We start from the raw sequence: 18,846 nt of genomic DNA on the forward strand, positions 1-18,846 counted from the left end.
CTGAGGATTTAATCCACTAATCGCACGGATTACAATGGTTTTCCACTTAGTCCGCAACTAAGTCTTCCAGAGTCTTCTGATCACACACTGATCACTCCAGGAACAACTGCTTAGATACCCTCTAAGACTTTTCTAGAGTCTACTGATCAACACGATCACTCTAGGCTTAGTTCACTCCTAAGACTTCCCTAGAGTATTCTGATCAACACGATCACTCTAGTTACAAACTGCTCAGCCAACTGCTAAGACTTCCTAGAGTATACTGATCACACTGATCACTCTAGTTCCTTACAACTTAATGTAATTCTAAGAGTATTACAAATGCTTCTTAAAAGCGATAATCACAACTGTGATATTTCTCTTAACGTTTAAGCTTAATCTCACTAAAATATTACAACAGCAATGTAGTGAGTTGATGAAGATTCTGAGCTTTGATTGAACAGCGTTTCAGCAAGTTTGATATTCACAGAATAGATGTAGAAATTGGTAACCTTGCTTCTCATCAGAACTTCATATTTATAGGCGTTGAGAAGATGACCGTTGAATGCATTTAATGCTTTGCGTGTTCCGTACAGCATTGCATTTAATGTTATACGCTTTTGTCAACTACCTCGAGCCTTGTTCACGCTGTGTCTACTGACGTAGCCTTTAGTAGCTTTTAACGTTCCTTTTGTCAGTCAGCGTAGTCTGCCACCTGTACTTCCTTCTGATCTGATGTTTGTGAATACGACGTTTGAATATCATCAGAGTCAAAACAGCTTGGTGCATAGCATCTTCTGATCTTCTGACCTTGAAGTGCTTCTGAGCGTGATACCATCTTCTGATCTTCAGTGCTTCTGATCTCATGTTCTTCTGATGCTTCCATAGACCCATGTTCTGATTCTGCTTCGACCATCTTCTGATGTCTTGCCAGACCATGTTCTGATGTTGCATGCTGAACCATTTGAGATACAACTTCTGAGCGCTGAATTATGCGTACTCTTTATATATATTTCCTGAAAGGGAAATTGCATTGGATTAGAGTACCATATTATCTTAAGCAAAATTCATATTATTGTTATCATCAAAACTAAGATAATTGATAAGAACAAATCTTGTTCTAACAATCTCCCCCTTTTTGATGATGACAAAAACATATATAAATGATATGAATTTGCGATCAGAAAGAGTAGACGGCAAAAGACAAATTACACAGCTATAGCATAAGCATATGAATATGTCTCCCCATGAGATTAACAATCTCCCCCTGAGATAAATAATCTCCCCCTGAAATAAATACTCGAAGAACTTTGATAAAAGACTTCCCTGATTATTTCGGTAGAGACGATCATATAAGCTTCTGCCTTCAGAGAATTCATAGCTTCTGACTTCTGCTTCCATTGGACAGCTTCAGAACTTGAATTTCTTTAGATCCTTAGAACACTCACAGCTTCTGATTTCTGCTTCCATTCAGGACAGCTTCAGAACTTGAATTTTCTGGATCTTTTAGAACATTCACATCTTCTGATTTCTGCTTCCCTCGGATAGCTTCAGAACTTTGAATGTCTACCAACATTACTTCATGCTAGATTTGTATCAGAACATTGTTGAATGTACCAGAGCATCATCAGAGCATCTCTACATCCTGAAATGTTACAGAACAAAAACTAAACGACAAAAGTCAGCATGAACGAGTTAGAACATAAAATGTATGTTTGAACACATTATATGTATCAGAGCCATATAGGCTGAAATAATGTATCAGAGCAAATAATGTATCAGAGCCATAACATTATATGTATCAGAGCAAATAGAATTTTGTCAGAACAGGATAGACAATGATATTCAAATTCTATTATCAGTGCTTCTGATTCATTCTTCTTTCTTGCTTCTGATTTCTGAAGCTTGACAGCACTCAGCTTGCTTCAGTTTCCAAGAGCTTATTCCTTTTACAGAATAACGCTTCTTATGGTTTTGCTTCTAGTGTTTGCTTCTAAAGATCAACTTCACTTCTGTACCTGCAAAAACACTCAAACCATATAGAACTTGCAGTTCTTGTTAGTGAATGCAACTGATTAAATCAAATCATTTATCACAGTATTTCTCCCCCTTTTTGTCATATCATCAAAAAATAGAAAAGATTCAGATGAATAAAACAGAACACATGAAGGAAGAAGATGATTTCATTAAGGTTCAACCATTGGGTACAGAAGTACAAAGTGATAAGATCAGATGCACAGAAACAAAACAGATGCAACGAAGAGAAAGAAACAACACAGACTCAATCTAAGATGGCCCTAGTCTTGACAAGATCTTGGCCAGCATCTCTTTAACATCGTTGTTGTGTCCTTCTTGCCTTTCAATGAAAGCATCATACTTGTCATTGAGTGAGCTTTGCTCATCCTGTCTCCTCTGAATCGCTTCTAGAGTCCTTGCAAGACGAGAAGGTTCATCAGAAGAAGCTTCACCGCTTTCAACTACAGGAATGGCATGTTGATCTGCAGCTTCCATAGAAGTATCATTTGCTGGGATTTCCTCAACAGGGTCTGATTCAGCAACATGATCTTCAGCATCTGCTTCTTGCATAGAAGCATCTCCATACTCTGCAGCAGGAATTTCAGAGTCTCCATTCTCTAGTGCCTGAAGGATGGCAGCTAAATTCCTGGGAGCAGAGGGACCTTCAACTTCTGGAGGGTCAACAACTTCTGGAATGACCAAGCTAGGGTCTTTCATAGAAGGGTTTTCCCTCAGAAAGTCAAATAAGGTCTTGAAGTCTCCAAGCAGAACAGGATACTCAGGAATCCAGATAACCATGTCCCTGCATGGGTTTGCTTCCATTGCAGCAGCCAGTCTTAATACTTCCAATTCATCCACAAAGGGCTTCTCCTCAGCAGCAACACACTTTCTGAGAGGATGGTAGTATATACCATTATCTCCCTCCAGAAGGTAACCAGGGTAACCAGGGGCAGCAGCCACTAGTCTTTTCTGTACTGCTATTGCTTCTACTTGAAAATCCTTGCGAAATCTTCTCCAGAGATTTCTTGTAGAAACATCATCCAGACCATTTAGGAATGCATCCTTCAGAAGGTCTAGACTGCTAATCACCTCAAGTCTGAAAAGTTCCAGGTAGGTATAGGGTTCAGGTTCAGGCGGATTGAAGGTGAATTTGTAGTCAGGATAGAGAAGACAGTAAGGTTCGGAATTTTCGATAGGAAAGGGATGAGATATAGAAGTTGGAGGAACGGTGGATGAGGAAGAGGGGATATCTGAGAGAATGATTGATGAGGATGGAATATCAGAAATGATGGATTGAGACGAGGATGGAGTGTTTGTAAAGGGAATTGGTGAGGGAGTTTTATCTGAGGGAGTTGGAGGAAGAATGCTCAACGGTGTGGGGTTTAGAATGGGAGAGGAGAAGGATGATGGAGAAGGATTTTGTAAAGTGAAGTTTACTTTTGGTTCAGAATGAGGTGATTGGGGAGAAGGTTTAGGGACAGAAGGAGGTGGAGTATAGACCTGCCTTGAAGATCTGGTTCTGTGTAGGGAGTCTCTGATCCTCTTATTTCTGTGTTCAGAAGATCCCACCTTGTCAGGATCATAGGTGACCCTTAACTTCTTGGCTCTTTCAGCCTCATCTTCTTGTGCCTTTCTTTTTAGCCTTGCCTGACGTTCCTTTTTATCCTTCTTCAGAATATCATCTTTGGATGGAAGTACTCTGCCACGGATCCAAGCAGGATCAACGTCTGATTGCTTCCTCACACAATCTTCCAAGTAAAACTTGACAACTTGATCAAGTTCTTTATGATACAAAGATATGAACCCTTCAACAACAATTCTTCTTGACAGAATGTCAGGAAAGCTTGTGCACATAACAGGTACATTCTTAATGACTTCCAGTCCGAACAGATCAACACCATTGAAGATGGGACCTTGAGTTACTCCAAGAAAATGCGAGGCATTACGATTTCTGATGGAGTCCACCACTTTGCTTTCAATCAGAATGTCTGAAATCATCCTTCCGAAAGGAATGGTTGTTCTTGGAATATGAGGGTACTTCGCCCTTTCATCTTCTCTTGATTCAAAGATAGAGGTTTTCAGATTCTCAAATAGAATATGAGAGATGTTGATCTCTATCTTTTTGCCAATGCAGAAAAGAGTATACTTGTGAGTCGGACTGATGTAGGAGGAGCAGCGCATCTTTTTTCTATGGTGAAGAGAACCCAGAATAATCTCAGCCCATACTTTATAAAAAGGCTTTAAGTTGCCCGTAAAATGAGAATCAGTTCCAACAACCGTAGAGATTTGTTTTTCAACTAAAGTCCAGTCAACTGTATGGGGTTGAAACTCAGACCAACCTTCTTCATCATCAAGATTGTACAGCTTTCTGATGAGTTTCTCAGTGATAGTCACTTCATGCCCTAGCACGAATGAAATGATGGCAGTTGGGGTAACTGTTGCATGTACCCAAAACTCCTTTACAAGTTCAGGATAAATTGGACCAACCAATCTATCAAGATATTTAGACCATCCTTGCTCAAAGATTCTTGCATCACACTGAAAGCCATTTGCTTTAAGGTTGTTGACGTCCACAGCCGATTCACATAGAACTTCCAGTTCTTTCGTGGGTATTAAGCATGTTTTCAATGGAGCATCATTTTTGCTTAAACGGTTCTGTGTGGAAGTGATTCTATCTTTAGAGATTGATGAACGAGAAGATGGATTCATTATGATAATGCTTTGAGATCAAATCAAGAACTAGGGTTTGAAGAGAGATGCAACGAAGTGAATGCACAAAAGAGAGAGAAAGAGAGAAAAAAGAGGGAATGAAGATGAAGCGGGTTATTTAAAAGATTTAAAAAGAAATCATTATGCATTTAATGAGAAATGACATTAGGAGAGAGAGAACACAGTAAATGAAATGATTTAATACAGTTACCTAGGTCGGCGTCTTTTCAACTGCACGCTTTGTACAAACCGTACAGACACGTGTTCATCATCAGATAATAGATGACAGCTGTAAATATCAGAGAGATTTTACGCCTTCAGATTTAGATCACTGCTTCTGATCTGATCAACTTTCTCTTCTGAAAACACTTCTTCTGAAGTGTGCTGATATAAATCTGAATGATCTTCTGATTCATTACTTCTGATATACACAGCTTCTGGAGGTTCACTTCTTTGTTCTGCAGCTTCTGATAAGACAAAACTGTATCTGCAGAAATTCTTAAGCTCTTTGTTTTATCAGAAACAAGTTTATCATCAAAACAGATGTTTATTGATTTGTCCACAAGCAACTACGATTGGAAGATGACGATTCGATCTCCACAAGCAACTACGATTGGAAGATGGCTGGAATCACTTGATGACATAACTGAATAAAAAATAGATAAAATAGTAGTTAAAAGGTTCTTGATATAACAAAGAAAACATATGAAAAATGATTTTTAGAAATATCTAATATTTAAGTAAAAGACAAAATTACCAAAATTAATAGTTTTGATAAATAATAAATATAAAAAAATGTAAAAATGTATTTAAGTTCTTTTTGCAATAAATATTTAAGTTTCTTATACCTACAAAATTATAGTCAGACGCAAATTATCATATAAATTTATTTAATATTTTATGTTTGACAAAAACAATATTAGTTATTTCACACTTTAAATATTTTTTTACTTTTTATTTTTATTGAAATTAATATTAAATTTAATTACATTGCAAGATTTTCAATTTAGTTATTCAATGAATTATATTTTATCAAAAATAAATTAATTATTTAAAACAAACTTAAATGTGTATTACAATAAAACTCGTGCAACACACAAGTTATATATATCTAACCTCAAAATACCACAAATTTAACTTTTAGATACTTTTATAAAATAAATTTTAAATTAATATTAAAATTCTATTATTATATTACTGAATGATTTAATTCTTATTGATAATAAAGATAAAATTATATAAGAGAATACTATTAATAAAAAATGTCTTGATGATATAATTGTTATAAGTTAACACTAATTATATAATTTAACATGTTAATAATAAATTAAATATTAACTTTTTAATAAGTATTATAGTTTTAAATTCTAAAATACCTACACTTTGTTTATCTCACTGAGGTAACAACGCTTACATGATATTTTCTTAGCATTAACGGTATTAACGTAAAGGTGGGCGTGGACAAAAATTGCAATTGCAATTAAACCTAAATAAATAAACGTGAAATTATGTAACGTTGTATACAAAGCCTCAGAATTCAAAGTCCTAACCTAACCTAAACCACTTGAAAAAAAAAACCTAATTCGAGGAAAAAAAACTTAATTCGAGGAAAAAGGAGAGGAAGACTTTGAAAAATAGGAAGAATTAGACGAAAAGGATAAAAAAAAATTGGGTAGAAGAGTTTTAGAGGGTTTGAGTTTATTCATAACACCAAAAACACTATAAAATAGGGGAACTCAAAAATTATATTGAAGGAGGGTTTTAGAGGGTTTTAAAGGGCTTACATAAATTTTTCAAATATGTTTTAGGTTGTTATAGTATTCTAAAAATTAAAAATTTAGTAATGATAATAACTCTTTTATCATTCTAAACAAAATTATTTTTTCAAAAAATGTTAAATATTTTCCTATATTTTTTTAAAATTTCGTTTTTGAAAGTCTTTCCCTCCCTCCCCTCCAAACACCCAAACATAGCCTTAATTTTTTCTTGCATACATAACTCTGTTATGGACATCTTAGTCTTATAGAGATGAAAAGAAAAAACAGACAAGGAGGTTTACTCCAACAAACTCTTGGCCGCCGAGTCTAATCCTGCAAAGCAAATTACTCATCCACCGAGGAAATAGTGAAGCATCTCACCTCAACTTATTCTGATTATCACCGAACATAGCATCAAACACTCATTCCATTAGTTCATAATGCTCTTAATACTACTACTACTCATGACAACTATAGCGATAATGGCGAAAGCCATGGAAAGAAAAGTAAGAAAATGGATTTAGAACAAGAAAAGGAGATGACAACAACCTCCTGTAATTCTGTTGTTTTGGCTTCCGATGGAGAGAAAGTGAGTAATTCTGCTGTTTTGGCTGAGAAAAAGAAAGTGCCGATGTTTAAGGATTTAGGTGGGATGAAAAATGTAATTGAGGAGTTGAAAGCCAAGATTTTATGGCCAATCTTTAATCCTAACATGTGCAAACTCTTGGGAGTCAAATCGATCGGTGGTGTTTTGTTGCATGGACTACCTGGTTGCGGCAAGACCAGATTAGCTCATGAGTTATAGCTAATAGACCGGTTACAATTTCTATCCTATTTCTGCTACTCTATTTGTGAATGGAATCTCATGTTGGTTGGTTCTATTTTGCTGACAACTTAACTCATTAACTCATTTTGGTATTCATTAACTCAATTTTTGTACTAGATTGTGACCCGCGGTTGTGTGCATAATTAAGAATTTATGTTTTTATTATTTTATGAAATCATGTATCATCAGTTAAATTTTGATAAATTAAAGTAATAGTATACATTATCATTCATTTGTATAGTTACAACAAAAAACACTTTCATATATCACTTTTTAATATAAAATTAATAGTAAATAAAGTTAAATACATTATTAACAATATTAGTTGGCCGTTATAAAAATTATCAATAATATTAGTTGAAAGTAATAAAAATTAATAAAGCATTTGAAATGCGAGATTGAGAAATATGAGAAGTTCAAAAAATAATGAAAAATGCATTTTAGTAATTCATTTATTCAACTATTTGTTTTAAATATTCAAATTTTAAGATGAATTAATAAAACTGTGACCAAATAATTATTCTATATAAAAATTTATTAGGAATGTAAAAAAAAATTAAAATTTTATTTTGTTAAGAAACAATTCATTACAATAATATATTTTCTTTGAATCAATTTAATCATTAATTATCTGTCAAAAAAATTAAATAATTAATTATAGTTGTAAAATAAAATATCTACTACCAATCGTTAGTTGGTTCAGTGGTGATTGTCTTATAAAATTAATAAAACAAATGCTTTAAAGTATATTAAATTGAAATTTTTATGATTTTTTATGGTTATTTTCTTTTATTATATTATGATTAATATTAATGTAGGATCAAATTAATTTTAATATATTATTATAATTATAATTATTATGTTTATTATATTTTTTATTATTATTATTATTATTTATTTTTATTGTGGGAACAAAATTGTAAATTGAATAGTTAGGATGTTACCAAAAATTGTTATCATGATGACATGTGTCTAGGGTTGCCATCATGACAACCTTGGATTTATATATATTAAGATTAAAATTAAGATTAAGATGTCCTTGTTAATAATTAGGTTCATCTGAAGAAACTATCAGAGCTTTTTCATCTCTATACCTTATTTTTTTGTGTTTTTAATATTATAGAATTAATTAAACAAAATCTTACTAACCATATATTCTAACAAGTATTTTTTTTTGCATTTTTGATATTAAGCAAATTTTAATCAATTAAAGAAAACTATACAAGCAAACAACTAAAACTAAAACAAACAGTGCATGAGGTGCAAATAAAAGGCAGGACGTTGGACTTGTATAAAGGTGAAGGCCCAAGTTAAAAATTAAAACAAACCAGCCAGGGGATGTGAACTGCAGATTCAGGGGGTGCTGCATCAAGTGAAAAGCTGAATTGGGCCGCTAAACATGGTGTGGTGCAGGCAGGAAATCGGTTGGGCTAACAAACAGACTTAAGCCCAAATCAAATGTTTAAAAAAAGATAATTTTTTTATGGACCCCAATCTTCTTGGATACCCACGGAGAAATTCCCAAAATGCCCCCATAATTCGGAAGTGCATCTCCGAAGTAAAAAAAAGGGTGATTTCGGAGATGCATCTCCGAAAACACATTTATTTTACTTTAAAAAAATGATTTCGAAGATGCATCTCCGAAAACACATTTTTTTAACTTAAAAAAATGATTTCGGAGATGCATCTCCGAAAACAACATTTCAGAGATGCATTTCCGAAAAAACGCGCGTTTTGCTGTTTAAACAAAACAGCCTCCCCCCATTTTCAGTTTACCCTAAACACCAAAACTTTAAAATTTCTCAACCATTTGCGCCTACACACTCCAAAGGCTACTTCAAAACAACATCAAATTGCTCTCCAACCTTCAAAGAGTACTTCTAAAGCACCATCAACATCACTTCAAATCTGTAAGTTCTCACAACTTTAAATCTAGGATTGAAATTGATATTAGGGGTGTCGGAAATTAGGATAATGTAATATGTTTAAGTTATTATATGTCACTAAGTATGTTTAGATAGGAAAATTTTGATTTTGAAGCACTTAGGGCAAGATGTGGAGGTTCTGCAAAAATGGAGTTCGCGGAGGGGTTTCGGAAGTGTATTTCCGAAAACACCTCAAATACCAGTTTCGGAAATGCACTTCCGAAATGAATCCAAAATTGTTTTTTTCTTGATTGTTTCGCCTTCTTACGGATTCCAATTTTTTCAGGAAAATGGCAGGAAACCCCGCACGACTTAGACTTGGCTGAGAGACCCAGACAGCGTCGGGTCGACGCGAGCAGGCCTCGCAGTTAGCATCGACACAGGGACGGGGTAGAGTACGAGTACCCGTCCAGATGGATGAGGCTGGTTCCTCATCTGGATCGAGGAGTCGGCTGGCTCGGGTGTCTTCTTCCTGTCAGGAGGAGGTACGGGAGGATGAGGAGGAGGTGAGATACGAGGAGGAGGAGGAGGACGACTACCCTGGAGGGCCTAGTGACACTTCCTTGCTGATTTACTACCACGACCACGTCGCTCGACGCGTCTGGGAGGGAGAGGTATTTTTTTAATTACACTTTATAATTTAACTGTTTTTTATTTAGTTTTTTATTCCACTTTCTTCTAAAGGTCTAACTAACAATCTTTTTTGTTTTTGTTTTTGTTGTAACAGGAAAGGCCGACGATAAAATCCGTGAACCACACGCGAAAGATTTTTGATCTGTTTAAACCAGAGGCCCAGTGGTTTAATGATGTGGTAGCTGGTTCTGGGCTCGACGGGTTGTGCATGACCGGGTATATAAATACCAGCCACGACATGCAGGGGGCTTTCGTGGAGCCGTGGCACAAGAAGACGTCTTCTTTCCACTTTCCTTTTGGGGAGTTAACGATCACCTTGCACGATGTTCAGTGTCTGCTCCACCTGCCGATCAGAGGGAGGCTGCCGCACCATTCCCGGATACAGAGGGTCGAGGCGATTGAGTGGATGGTCGACTATCTGGGTATGGACCCAAACATGGCTGATTATGAGTATTGGGCAACGAGTGGGGCCCATATCCGGTTCCCCAGCTTGAGAGAGCTGTATGAGAACCACTTGGTGGCGGCAACAGAGTCCGAGCAAGAGGGTGACGGGCTTTTTATAGAGTATCACCGTGTCAGCGCTCTGCGGTGCTGGTTCATGTTCTTGGTAGGCACTGCACTCTTTGTGGACAAAAGTGCAACCTACATCGACATGACATATCTCCGCTACTTTATGGACCTGAGTATCATTGACCAGTGGAACTGGGGGCAGCTATTCTGACATACCTATACAAGAAGCTGAATGAAACCTCCAACTAGAGGACCAGACAGTTGACTGAATCTTGCACACTCTTGACAATACATTTCTTTTTATTTCTTTCACATTTATTTGCGGTTCATATTTATTTTTAGCATATTATCGTATTTGTGTTTCAAGGCTGGATCATCTCGTACTTCCCCCGCATCCACGGCTTCGCCATTGATCTTGCATACATTGACGCCATGCCCAGGGTCGCCCGATACGTTCTCCAAAGGAGGAATAAAACAATGGGCCCATGTTGCGGGTACCTCGACCGCACTACTCACAATGACATCCGTTGGGCGCCGTTCACCGACTTCCGTGCTATTGTCCCATTCAACCGCATCGCGTTATACTCTGGATGGTTGGCATGCGGGACTAACACCATGGTGAGGTATCTGCCGGAGTAGTGAATGAGACAGTTTGGATGTGTGTAGATGATACTGAGGTCACCGTTTGAGGCTTCTCCCGACACAGTTACCCGAGTGGAGCTCACTGCTATATTTGAGGATTGGGCGCATCATTTGGTCCCGGATAAGTATCGGCGTATGGCGGCCACCCAGGAGTGACACTGTGTAAAGGGGTACGTGACATGGTTGTATCGGGTGTCAAATCCTCTGATGACACCCGACACTCCCGGAGCTCCTAGGCCAGCACACGAGGAGATCTTGGAGAACGAGCAGGCCGAGGATGACCATGCCACTGATCTCCTGCCGATATGCCAGCAGATAGAGATGCTTGGACGAGACGCATTGGACAGAGGTATCATTGAGCACGGCGGTCCAAAGGCAGTTGCCATTGTGGAAAGGATGGTCGGGGACGTGGTCGGTGCGGCGGCATATACGAGGCAGAGGAGGTCCCAGGGAGTTAGGGTTAGGCATACTCAGTAGCAGTTGCTTATTTATTTTTTATTCTTGACTTTTTTGTATTCGGGTTGTTTTATTTTGACATTTACGTACACTGTGTTTTGTATATATAATATTAGTATTTTATTCCAATTTGCGTGTTATATTTAGTTTATATCAAACACTATTTACATTAAGCATTGTCGTTTAATTTAAAATCCAGGACTAACCATTGTTTAGAAAACAAAAAAATAACTTCCTGCATATTTCGGTGATGCATCTCCGAAAACATCCAAAAATGTGAAAATGAGTGTTTTCGGAGATGCATCTTCGGAAACACCCATAAATTGGGGTTTTCGGAGATGCATTTCTGAATTCTGGAAAAATCTGAAGAAAAAAAAGACTTCGAAGATGCATCTCTGAAGTTAGGGGTATTTTGAGGTTTTTAGCAGGGGTTCTCCCCCTAGGGGGTCTATAAAGAAATTGTCTAAAAAAAATCTCTTGGATCAATTGAGTATGAGTTGGACCAACTTGGGCTAAAACTTGAATTCAAATAAAATGGGCTTTGAGCTATTCTTGCACTAATAGCCTTTTTGCAATTGCCCTGACTTATTATTTGCACCTATAAAAATAAAAACAAACACAACAAAAACATGTAATAAAGAAAATAATTTCATAACCTTAATAGAAATTCAATTTAAAGAACTAAATTGAATTAAAATTAAAATTGTAAAATCATGGTTAGTGAAAAAATGAAGAAACTCGAATGAAATGCAAAAAAAATGAACATGTCATGTATATTTTGATTTTCTGAATGAATGTTAATGCATATGATGCTATTTATATATATATATATATATTTATATTTTTCTTGAATGAGATGCAAATACGCTACTGCCTTAATAAAAGGATGCAAATGAACGCAAAATCTAAGCCAGATAAATAAAATTAGGAGGACAAATTTTAGGGTGCAACACCTGGGGAGTTCAGTTTCTAATACATATTCCGACAAAGAACTCACCGAATTTGGTCTATGAAGGCCTACATTAAGGCCATTTTGGGCAAGAATAACTTCAACCATATGAGCCAAATTATTCTTCCTTCCAATATTATTTTATTGGACGTCCAGTATACTTTGTCCGCATTTTGATTTATCTTAACCAAGACTATTTCTGGGTCATTTTGATCTACATTACCATTGACTTCTACATGCTCAAGGGGTACTACTAGTCGGGGTGCCTCCCATTGTAGACCTTAATTTATGGGAACTCCTATATTATTAGACACTCCTATATTTTGGAGAGGTCTAACATTTTGAACCTGAGGGAATTGCTGATTAGGCACTTGCGGAGTACAAAAGAAATATGTAATTCACCCCATTTGGTTCGCAAATATTTGGTAATTATGGTTAGTATTCTAAATTAGGGTATTGAACACTGTATTAATCTACTACGTAAGCAAGTTAACTATTTTATGATTACTCTCGTCTATTTGTTTTCTTACACACATGAGAGATGTTGTGTTCAAAGATGGTGTAGTTTGAGGGATGTAACTAGCCCCTATTTGTGGTCCCGTCATCCGACTAGAGTTGCTTATCGCTTCCCAACGCCAATTGAAGACTATTAGGTGAAAAAGCAAAAACTGTGTTATCTGCGTATGTAGACGTATTTGTTTGTAGGCTTTCCATCATCGCCTTTGGCATGCCATAAGGTTGTTCCATTGTCACCATTGGTAACATGAGTTGTGGAGTATAAGTAAATCCTGGGTTGGAAGTGTTTTTAAATGTGAGCGCGTGCCCCCAAGCATTGTCAGAACACTCACCGATAATGGTGAAAATGCTGTTGGTTCAGATATTATCGAAGGTATCATCGTTGAGGCATGTAAAGGGTGGTGACACCATTAACGACCGGAGTCTCGATGCTACTCATTTTTGAATGAGTTGGTTGTTCCCCTTGGCTTTGAGGGTTATTTATGGATTTGGTGTAGGACTATTTCTAGCGGGTGGACGTGCCATTTCTGGAAGTAACTAACCACTCCTGAAGCGCATACACACATGATCATTGAGAATAACTCAAATGAAGAACTAACAGGATACCAAAAAACTAAGATTTCCTAAAAGAAAACTTTTAAGAAAAACTCGTACAAAAAGGTCCCACAGGATGTGCCAATTTATTTACCTGGATATTTGGTAAACAATCGTTAGTCTTTGGAAATGTTACTTGCAGGATTGACTATTTAATCCTAGGACATATTTGTGTGTAACTTCTTATAAAAAGTGGTTGATTTATATTGTAAAAGTATAGTTCGACTACGAAAAAAATAGATTGCAAGGAAAACGATGATTTTCGACTTGGTCGAAAATTCTTACAAAGCGTAATGTAAATGAAAAGTGAAATGCTAGAAAAGACAAGAGAAAATAAAGGAAGAGATTTTTGATGTTTTACTCCAACTGATACTATTGACCATTAACCGTGTTGAATCTCTGAGGATACTACCCTTTGCAATCTAAAGAATGTTCTAAGTCCTAATTTTTGGAGTAACATGGCTACTTCGACTCCCAAAGCCAACAATCATGCCGAAAAACATTTACCAAACATCATCATTTCATTAGGTATTTCCTCATCTTTCTTACGCCGAACTCCTGATGTTGCAAATCCATGCCAACAACATCGAATTACCAAGGCGACTCCACCTAATTCCTTAGTGTACAACTCCCTAATTTCTTAGGCTAATACTAAGTTAAATTAGGCGTTCTACGTTCGTTAATTCAAAAGTCACAATTTATAATTATCTATTCATAGTTAATTACTAAGTTGAATAATTTCCTTAGATCGGATCAGTAAACGTATGGTCAATAATTCTTACTTATCTGATATCGATTCATACATTTACCAACACATAAGAAGCATTAAAATCAAGGAAAATTAAATAATAACAATAACATAAAAGAATTCAAGTAATCTCAAAGAGCCATATGATCTAATAAAATACATGCAGGTTTGTCTAAAAAGATCTAGTATAAGGAATCTAGCTAATCATAGTGCATCTAACAATTATCATGTGTTTAGATGAAACGGACATGAAATTCAATGAAGATGAATGTCTTCAATAACTTCCAAAATCCTCATAATCCTTCTCTTAGAACTCCAAGCTATGACTTTCTCTATCAAATCCAAAACCCTTCAAAAACTAGAAAAAAAATCTTATTTATTGCAATTTCTACGTGTCAGAGTATCGCGCTTGTGCTAGTTTCTATTGTGCCCGTGGTGTGACATCATCGCGCTCTCAATGTCAGCATTGCACCGCGAGAATTCCATAGGCAAAATGCATTTAATTTTCTTCCTTTTTTTTTCTTTCAAATTTTCTCAAAGTCCTTAGTTTTTTCCTCTTGATAATTTTTGTTTTTTCTTCCATATTTTTTCTCGACTTTTGCTCATTATTTGATCAATTCAGTCCAAACTACTCACAAACTTTACATAATGCCACAGTGTCATCAAATACCCTTGTGCTCGCGTTAATAGAATCTTGTTTCTCTTAGAAAAAGTACATATTATGATTCAACTTCCAAGCAAAGCAACCAAACATGTCTTTTCTAACTTTTGCATCGCAATAAATAGTCTTTCCTATGCATATCCATTTGGTTTTGAATTCGTCGTGATGTTTTCAACATTTTGTCTCAAGCTTCTACTTTTTGTCACCCACTTTTTGTCGGGTATTATTACTCTTTGAAATCATTAAATACAATAGTAGCAGTATATATATATATATATATATATATATATATATATATATATATATATGTATATATATATATATATATATGTATATATATATATATATGTATATTAAAGAAAAGAAAAACTTGGCACCAAAAAACTCATGACTCATGTATATAATAAAAACATAAAAGAAAATTTTGATACGAATGCAACCAATCAAAAACGAATTGATCCCACAAGCATCGAAACACACACAAGCTCTCTAGCTAGTCATGATCATGCGATGCATGCTATGCGCTAGATACATTTTCCTATTCCATTATAGATAGTAGTAATTAAAGTACTTTGTTTGTTGAATAGGATCAGGAAAGAAAAAAAGGAGTAGTTATATCATATGTAAATTATATATAGAGAGGGAGAGTGTGGCAGATCAAAAATGGTTCCACAAACTTTGTCCCATAGTGTAATATTGATCATGTAAGTAATCAGAGGGAGGTGAATTCATTCTGGGAGGTGAAAGCATCATTCCCTCAGCCATTGCTACCATTAAACTTGGCATGGAGAATATAGCTTCCTCATCAAGAAACTGATCGGTTTGATACGAAGGATTAACTTCATAACCAGCATCATTGCTGAATTCAGCGTTCATGAATTCAGCTGCAGCAGTAGCAGCGTTGCGTATGTCATCTGAAGAATTGGAAGCCGGTACGGGATACATGCTAGCCCTGTCAGGAAAGTTTAGCACTGCCTCCCGACCTTTGAGAGCCAAAGCTGCGACATCGTATGCTGCGGCTGCCATTTCAGGAGTAGGGAATGTGCCTAGCCATATGCGGTTGGTTTTGCGAGGCTCGCGGATTTCAGTCACCCACTTTCCTCCCCGGCTTCGAATTCCGTGGTATGTTGGGTGTCTTTTGGAAGAAGAAGACATGGTTGTTTGAAATAATGTAAATTGCAGCAAAAAGGGTAAACTTGAAGTAAAAGGATTAAGTGTATTAATTTATGTTAGAATGATGGAAAGAAGAAGAAGAGAATGGTTTGAATTATGTTAGTGAAGATAGTAAGAGTAGATATATGCATGAGCTTGAGTTGTAGAATGCGCGCAATAAAGAAGAAACCGTGGCGAGTTCGCGGAGCAACTGAGTGGTGCTTTTTGTTTGTACAGCAAAGTTGTGGCGATTGGTTGGGGTGTAATTGCAAATGAGAACTGTTTCGGGTATATATTATTTTCAACGACCAATAGACAACTCATTAAAAGAAAAGGTACAATTTTTGTGATGGATAATGCAATTGATTGATGTAGATGATAGCCACAGCTAGTAACTCTGATATTACTTTCATCATTAATATTGATTAGTATTTTTTTTAAACAATTAATTAAACTTGGACAATTCTGATCATTGTTATATTAATAATTTTAATCTCTTAAAACACCTCAAATGATTAATTCATCTTTTGATGATTTTATGGATCTTATTTAACCATATAATTTTGAACTAATTCTTGCAATTTTTTATTTTAATTTTACAGCTATAAAGAACTCATATTGAGTCATATAATTTTTTTTATATATTTAATTTTTTATATTAAATTTTTGTGCATAGTAATATATTAAAGTAAATATTTTTAAATAATATTAATATGAATTAATATTAAAATATTAAATAAGATCTACTTAAATGGAGATTAATGAGATAAAATTGTAAAATTTAAATTATATTAATAGTATATTTGAGTGTAAAAATAAATATAAAAAGCTGAAAATGTGAAATTGGATTGAATGTAATATTTTAAAGATTTAATTACAATTCTGGTCCCCTATTTTACTTTACTCACAAAATTGGTCCTCTTATTTTAAACTTAAACAGTTTGGTCCTCTATTTTAAATTTAAACGTTTTTGGTCCCACCCTCATACTTTTGCACTTAAAATTAACGATGTTTTCATTTTTAAATGACAAGTTAATTGTAAAACATGACAAATTATCGTATATAAACCTATTATTGAACTTTGTAAATAAAAATATAAGTTAAAAAAAATAATAAATCGCATTTGTTTTGTTTTTTTTTTTTGAAAAAATTAGAGACGGGGACTACAACTGTTTGAATTTAAAATAGGGGGACTAATTGTTTGAATTTAAAATAGAGATACTATTTCGTGAATCAGGCAAAATCGATGAAATAAAACAGTAATTTAGCATATTTTTAATTACGCAATTTATTAATAAATGGATTTTTAAATAATTAAAAATGGTCAAAAATAAAATATAATTTAATAGAAACTCTTCATTATTTTTTATAGTATATATACACCTTTCACTAAAGAACGTTGCTTGTTGAATCAATGACAATTCCACCATGGTAAATTTCAACCAAATGGTAAATTTCAACCAATAAACACATAAAAAATTAGCATTTATACTGTTTCACTGTGGCACACATGCTAAAAAAACTACTATTGGAGTTGCTCTTAAGGGATGTTTCTTTTGAGAAAGAGATATAAAAGAGAGACACATACGAGAGAAATACAAAGAAATAGACAAACTAAATATGCATAGGTCACATGCCTTTTCTTCTTTTAAGTTTAGTCATAAAGAAAAATGAAAGGAAGTTCCACTCTTTTATTTTTTCCACTTTTGCCCATCTTCTTTGAGGTAATACACAATGCAAATGTATAAATGTGTAAATATTTTAAAGTAATAGTTATACTAACTAATTCTATTAAAGAGTATTGATTATGATATTGTTATTCTGGCATGCTTTTTAATTTGCAGCTTTTCCCTTGTTGTTGATCCTAGGGTGATCGTATCCGAACCAATCCAAAAGGAAAACCGCAAACCGAACCAATCCAAACCGAAAACCGCAAAAACCGCGTTTGGTTTGGATGGTTTTGGATGATTTTTGAGCCAAACCGCACGGTTCGGTTCGGTTTGCGGTTTTCATTTCACAAAACCGAACCGAACCGCATATTTAACTAAACTTTTAAATTTCTATAATTAATTTATTATATTTTCAATCCAATTGCAATATTGTACACTCACGTCATGTGACTCACTATTCCTTCATTCTTCCTTCCTATTCAACATTTTAACTTCATTATCTGATTTCTCTCTCACTCATTCTAGAGAAACATTTGATGTATATGTAGTACTGATAATATTTAGTCATAAAGTTGTAATGTTGTATTAATATTTAGAACTGAAGTTATCTGATACTTACTTGTATATGTAGTATGTAGTTTATTAGTATGAAAAACTGTATATAGTATGTTGTATGAATAACTGAAGTTATATTAGTAATTTAGTATGTAGTATATGTAAGTACTGTAAAATACATGATACACTTATATGGTAGTAATTTTGGTGTAAAATACATATATGAAAGAATGAATTATTTTGGTGTAATTAGTATGAAAAACTTCTTTTTAATGGTACTGTAATATATATAATATATGTATGGAAGAATGAATTATTTTCCTTTTTTTTATTTCAGTACATTTTTATTTTATGGTGTAAACCGCAGTCCACCGAACTGATCCTAACCGCATTGGTTTGGTTTGGTTTGGTTTGAATGACTTCTTAAAAATTAACCGAACCAAACCGAACCGCATGCATTTTTATCTCGCGGTTAGGATGACTTTTATGCTCAAAACCGAATCGAACCGCACCGCGAACACCCCTAGTTGATCCATCTAAAGTGTAAA

The 18,846-nt window shown here is 35.0% G+C and overlaps 1 protein-coding gene across 1 annotated transcript; it reads right to left on the bottom strand.

Annotated features, from left to right (window-relative positions):
• Positions 1–15,299: 15,299 nt before the first annotated feature.
• On the bottom strand, positions 15,300–16,309 carry LOC131605722 (ethylene-responsive transcription factor ERF026-like). Its single transcript, XM_058878049.1, has one exon. The coding sequence runs from the start codon at positions 16,074–16,076 to the stop codon at positions 15,579–15,581; it is 498 nt and encodes a 165-aa protein (XP_058734032.1). The 5' UTR covers positions 16,077–16,309; the 3' UTR covers positions 15,300–15,578.
• Between the last annotated feature and the right edge of the window lie 2,537 nt (positions 16,310–18,846).

The sequence above is a fragment of the Vicia villosa genome, linkage group LG1, assembly GCF_029867415.1.
Source record: "Vicia villosa cultivar HV-30 ecotype Madison, WI linkage group LG1, Vvil1.0, whole genome shotgun sequence".
Classification (NCBI taxonomy): domain Eukaryota; kingdom Viridiplantae; phylum Streptophyta; class Magnoliopsida; order Fabales; family Fabaceae; genus Vicia; species Vicia villosa.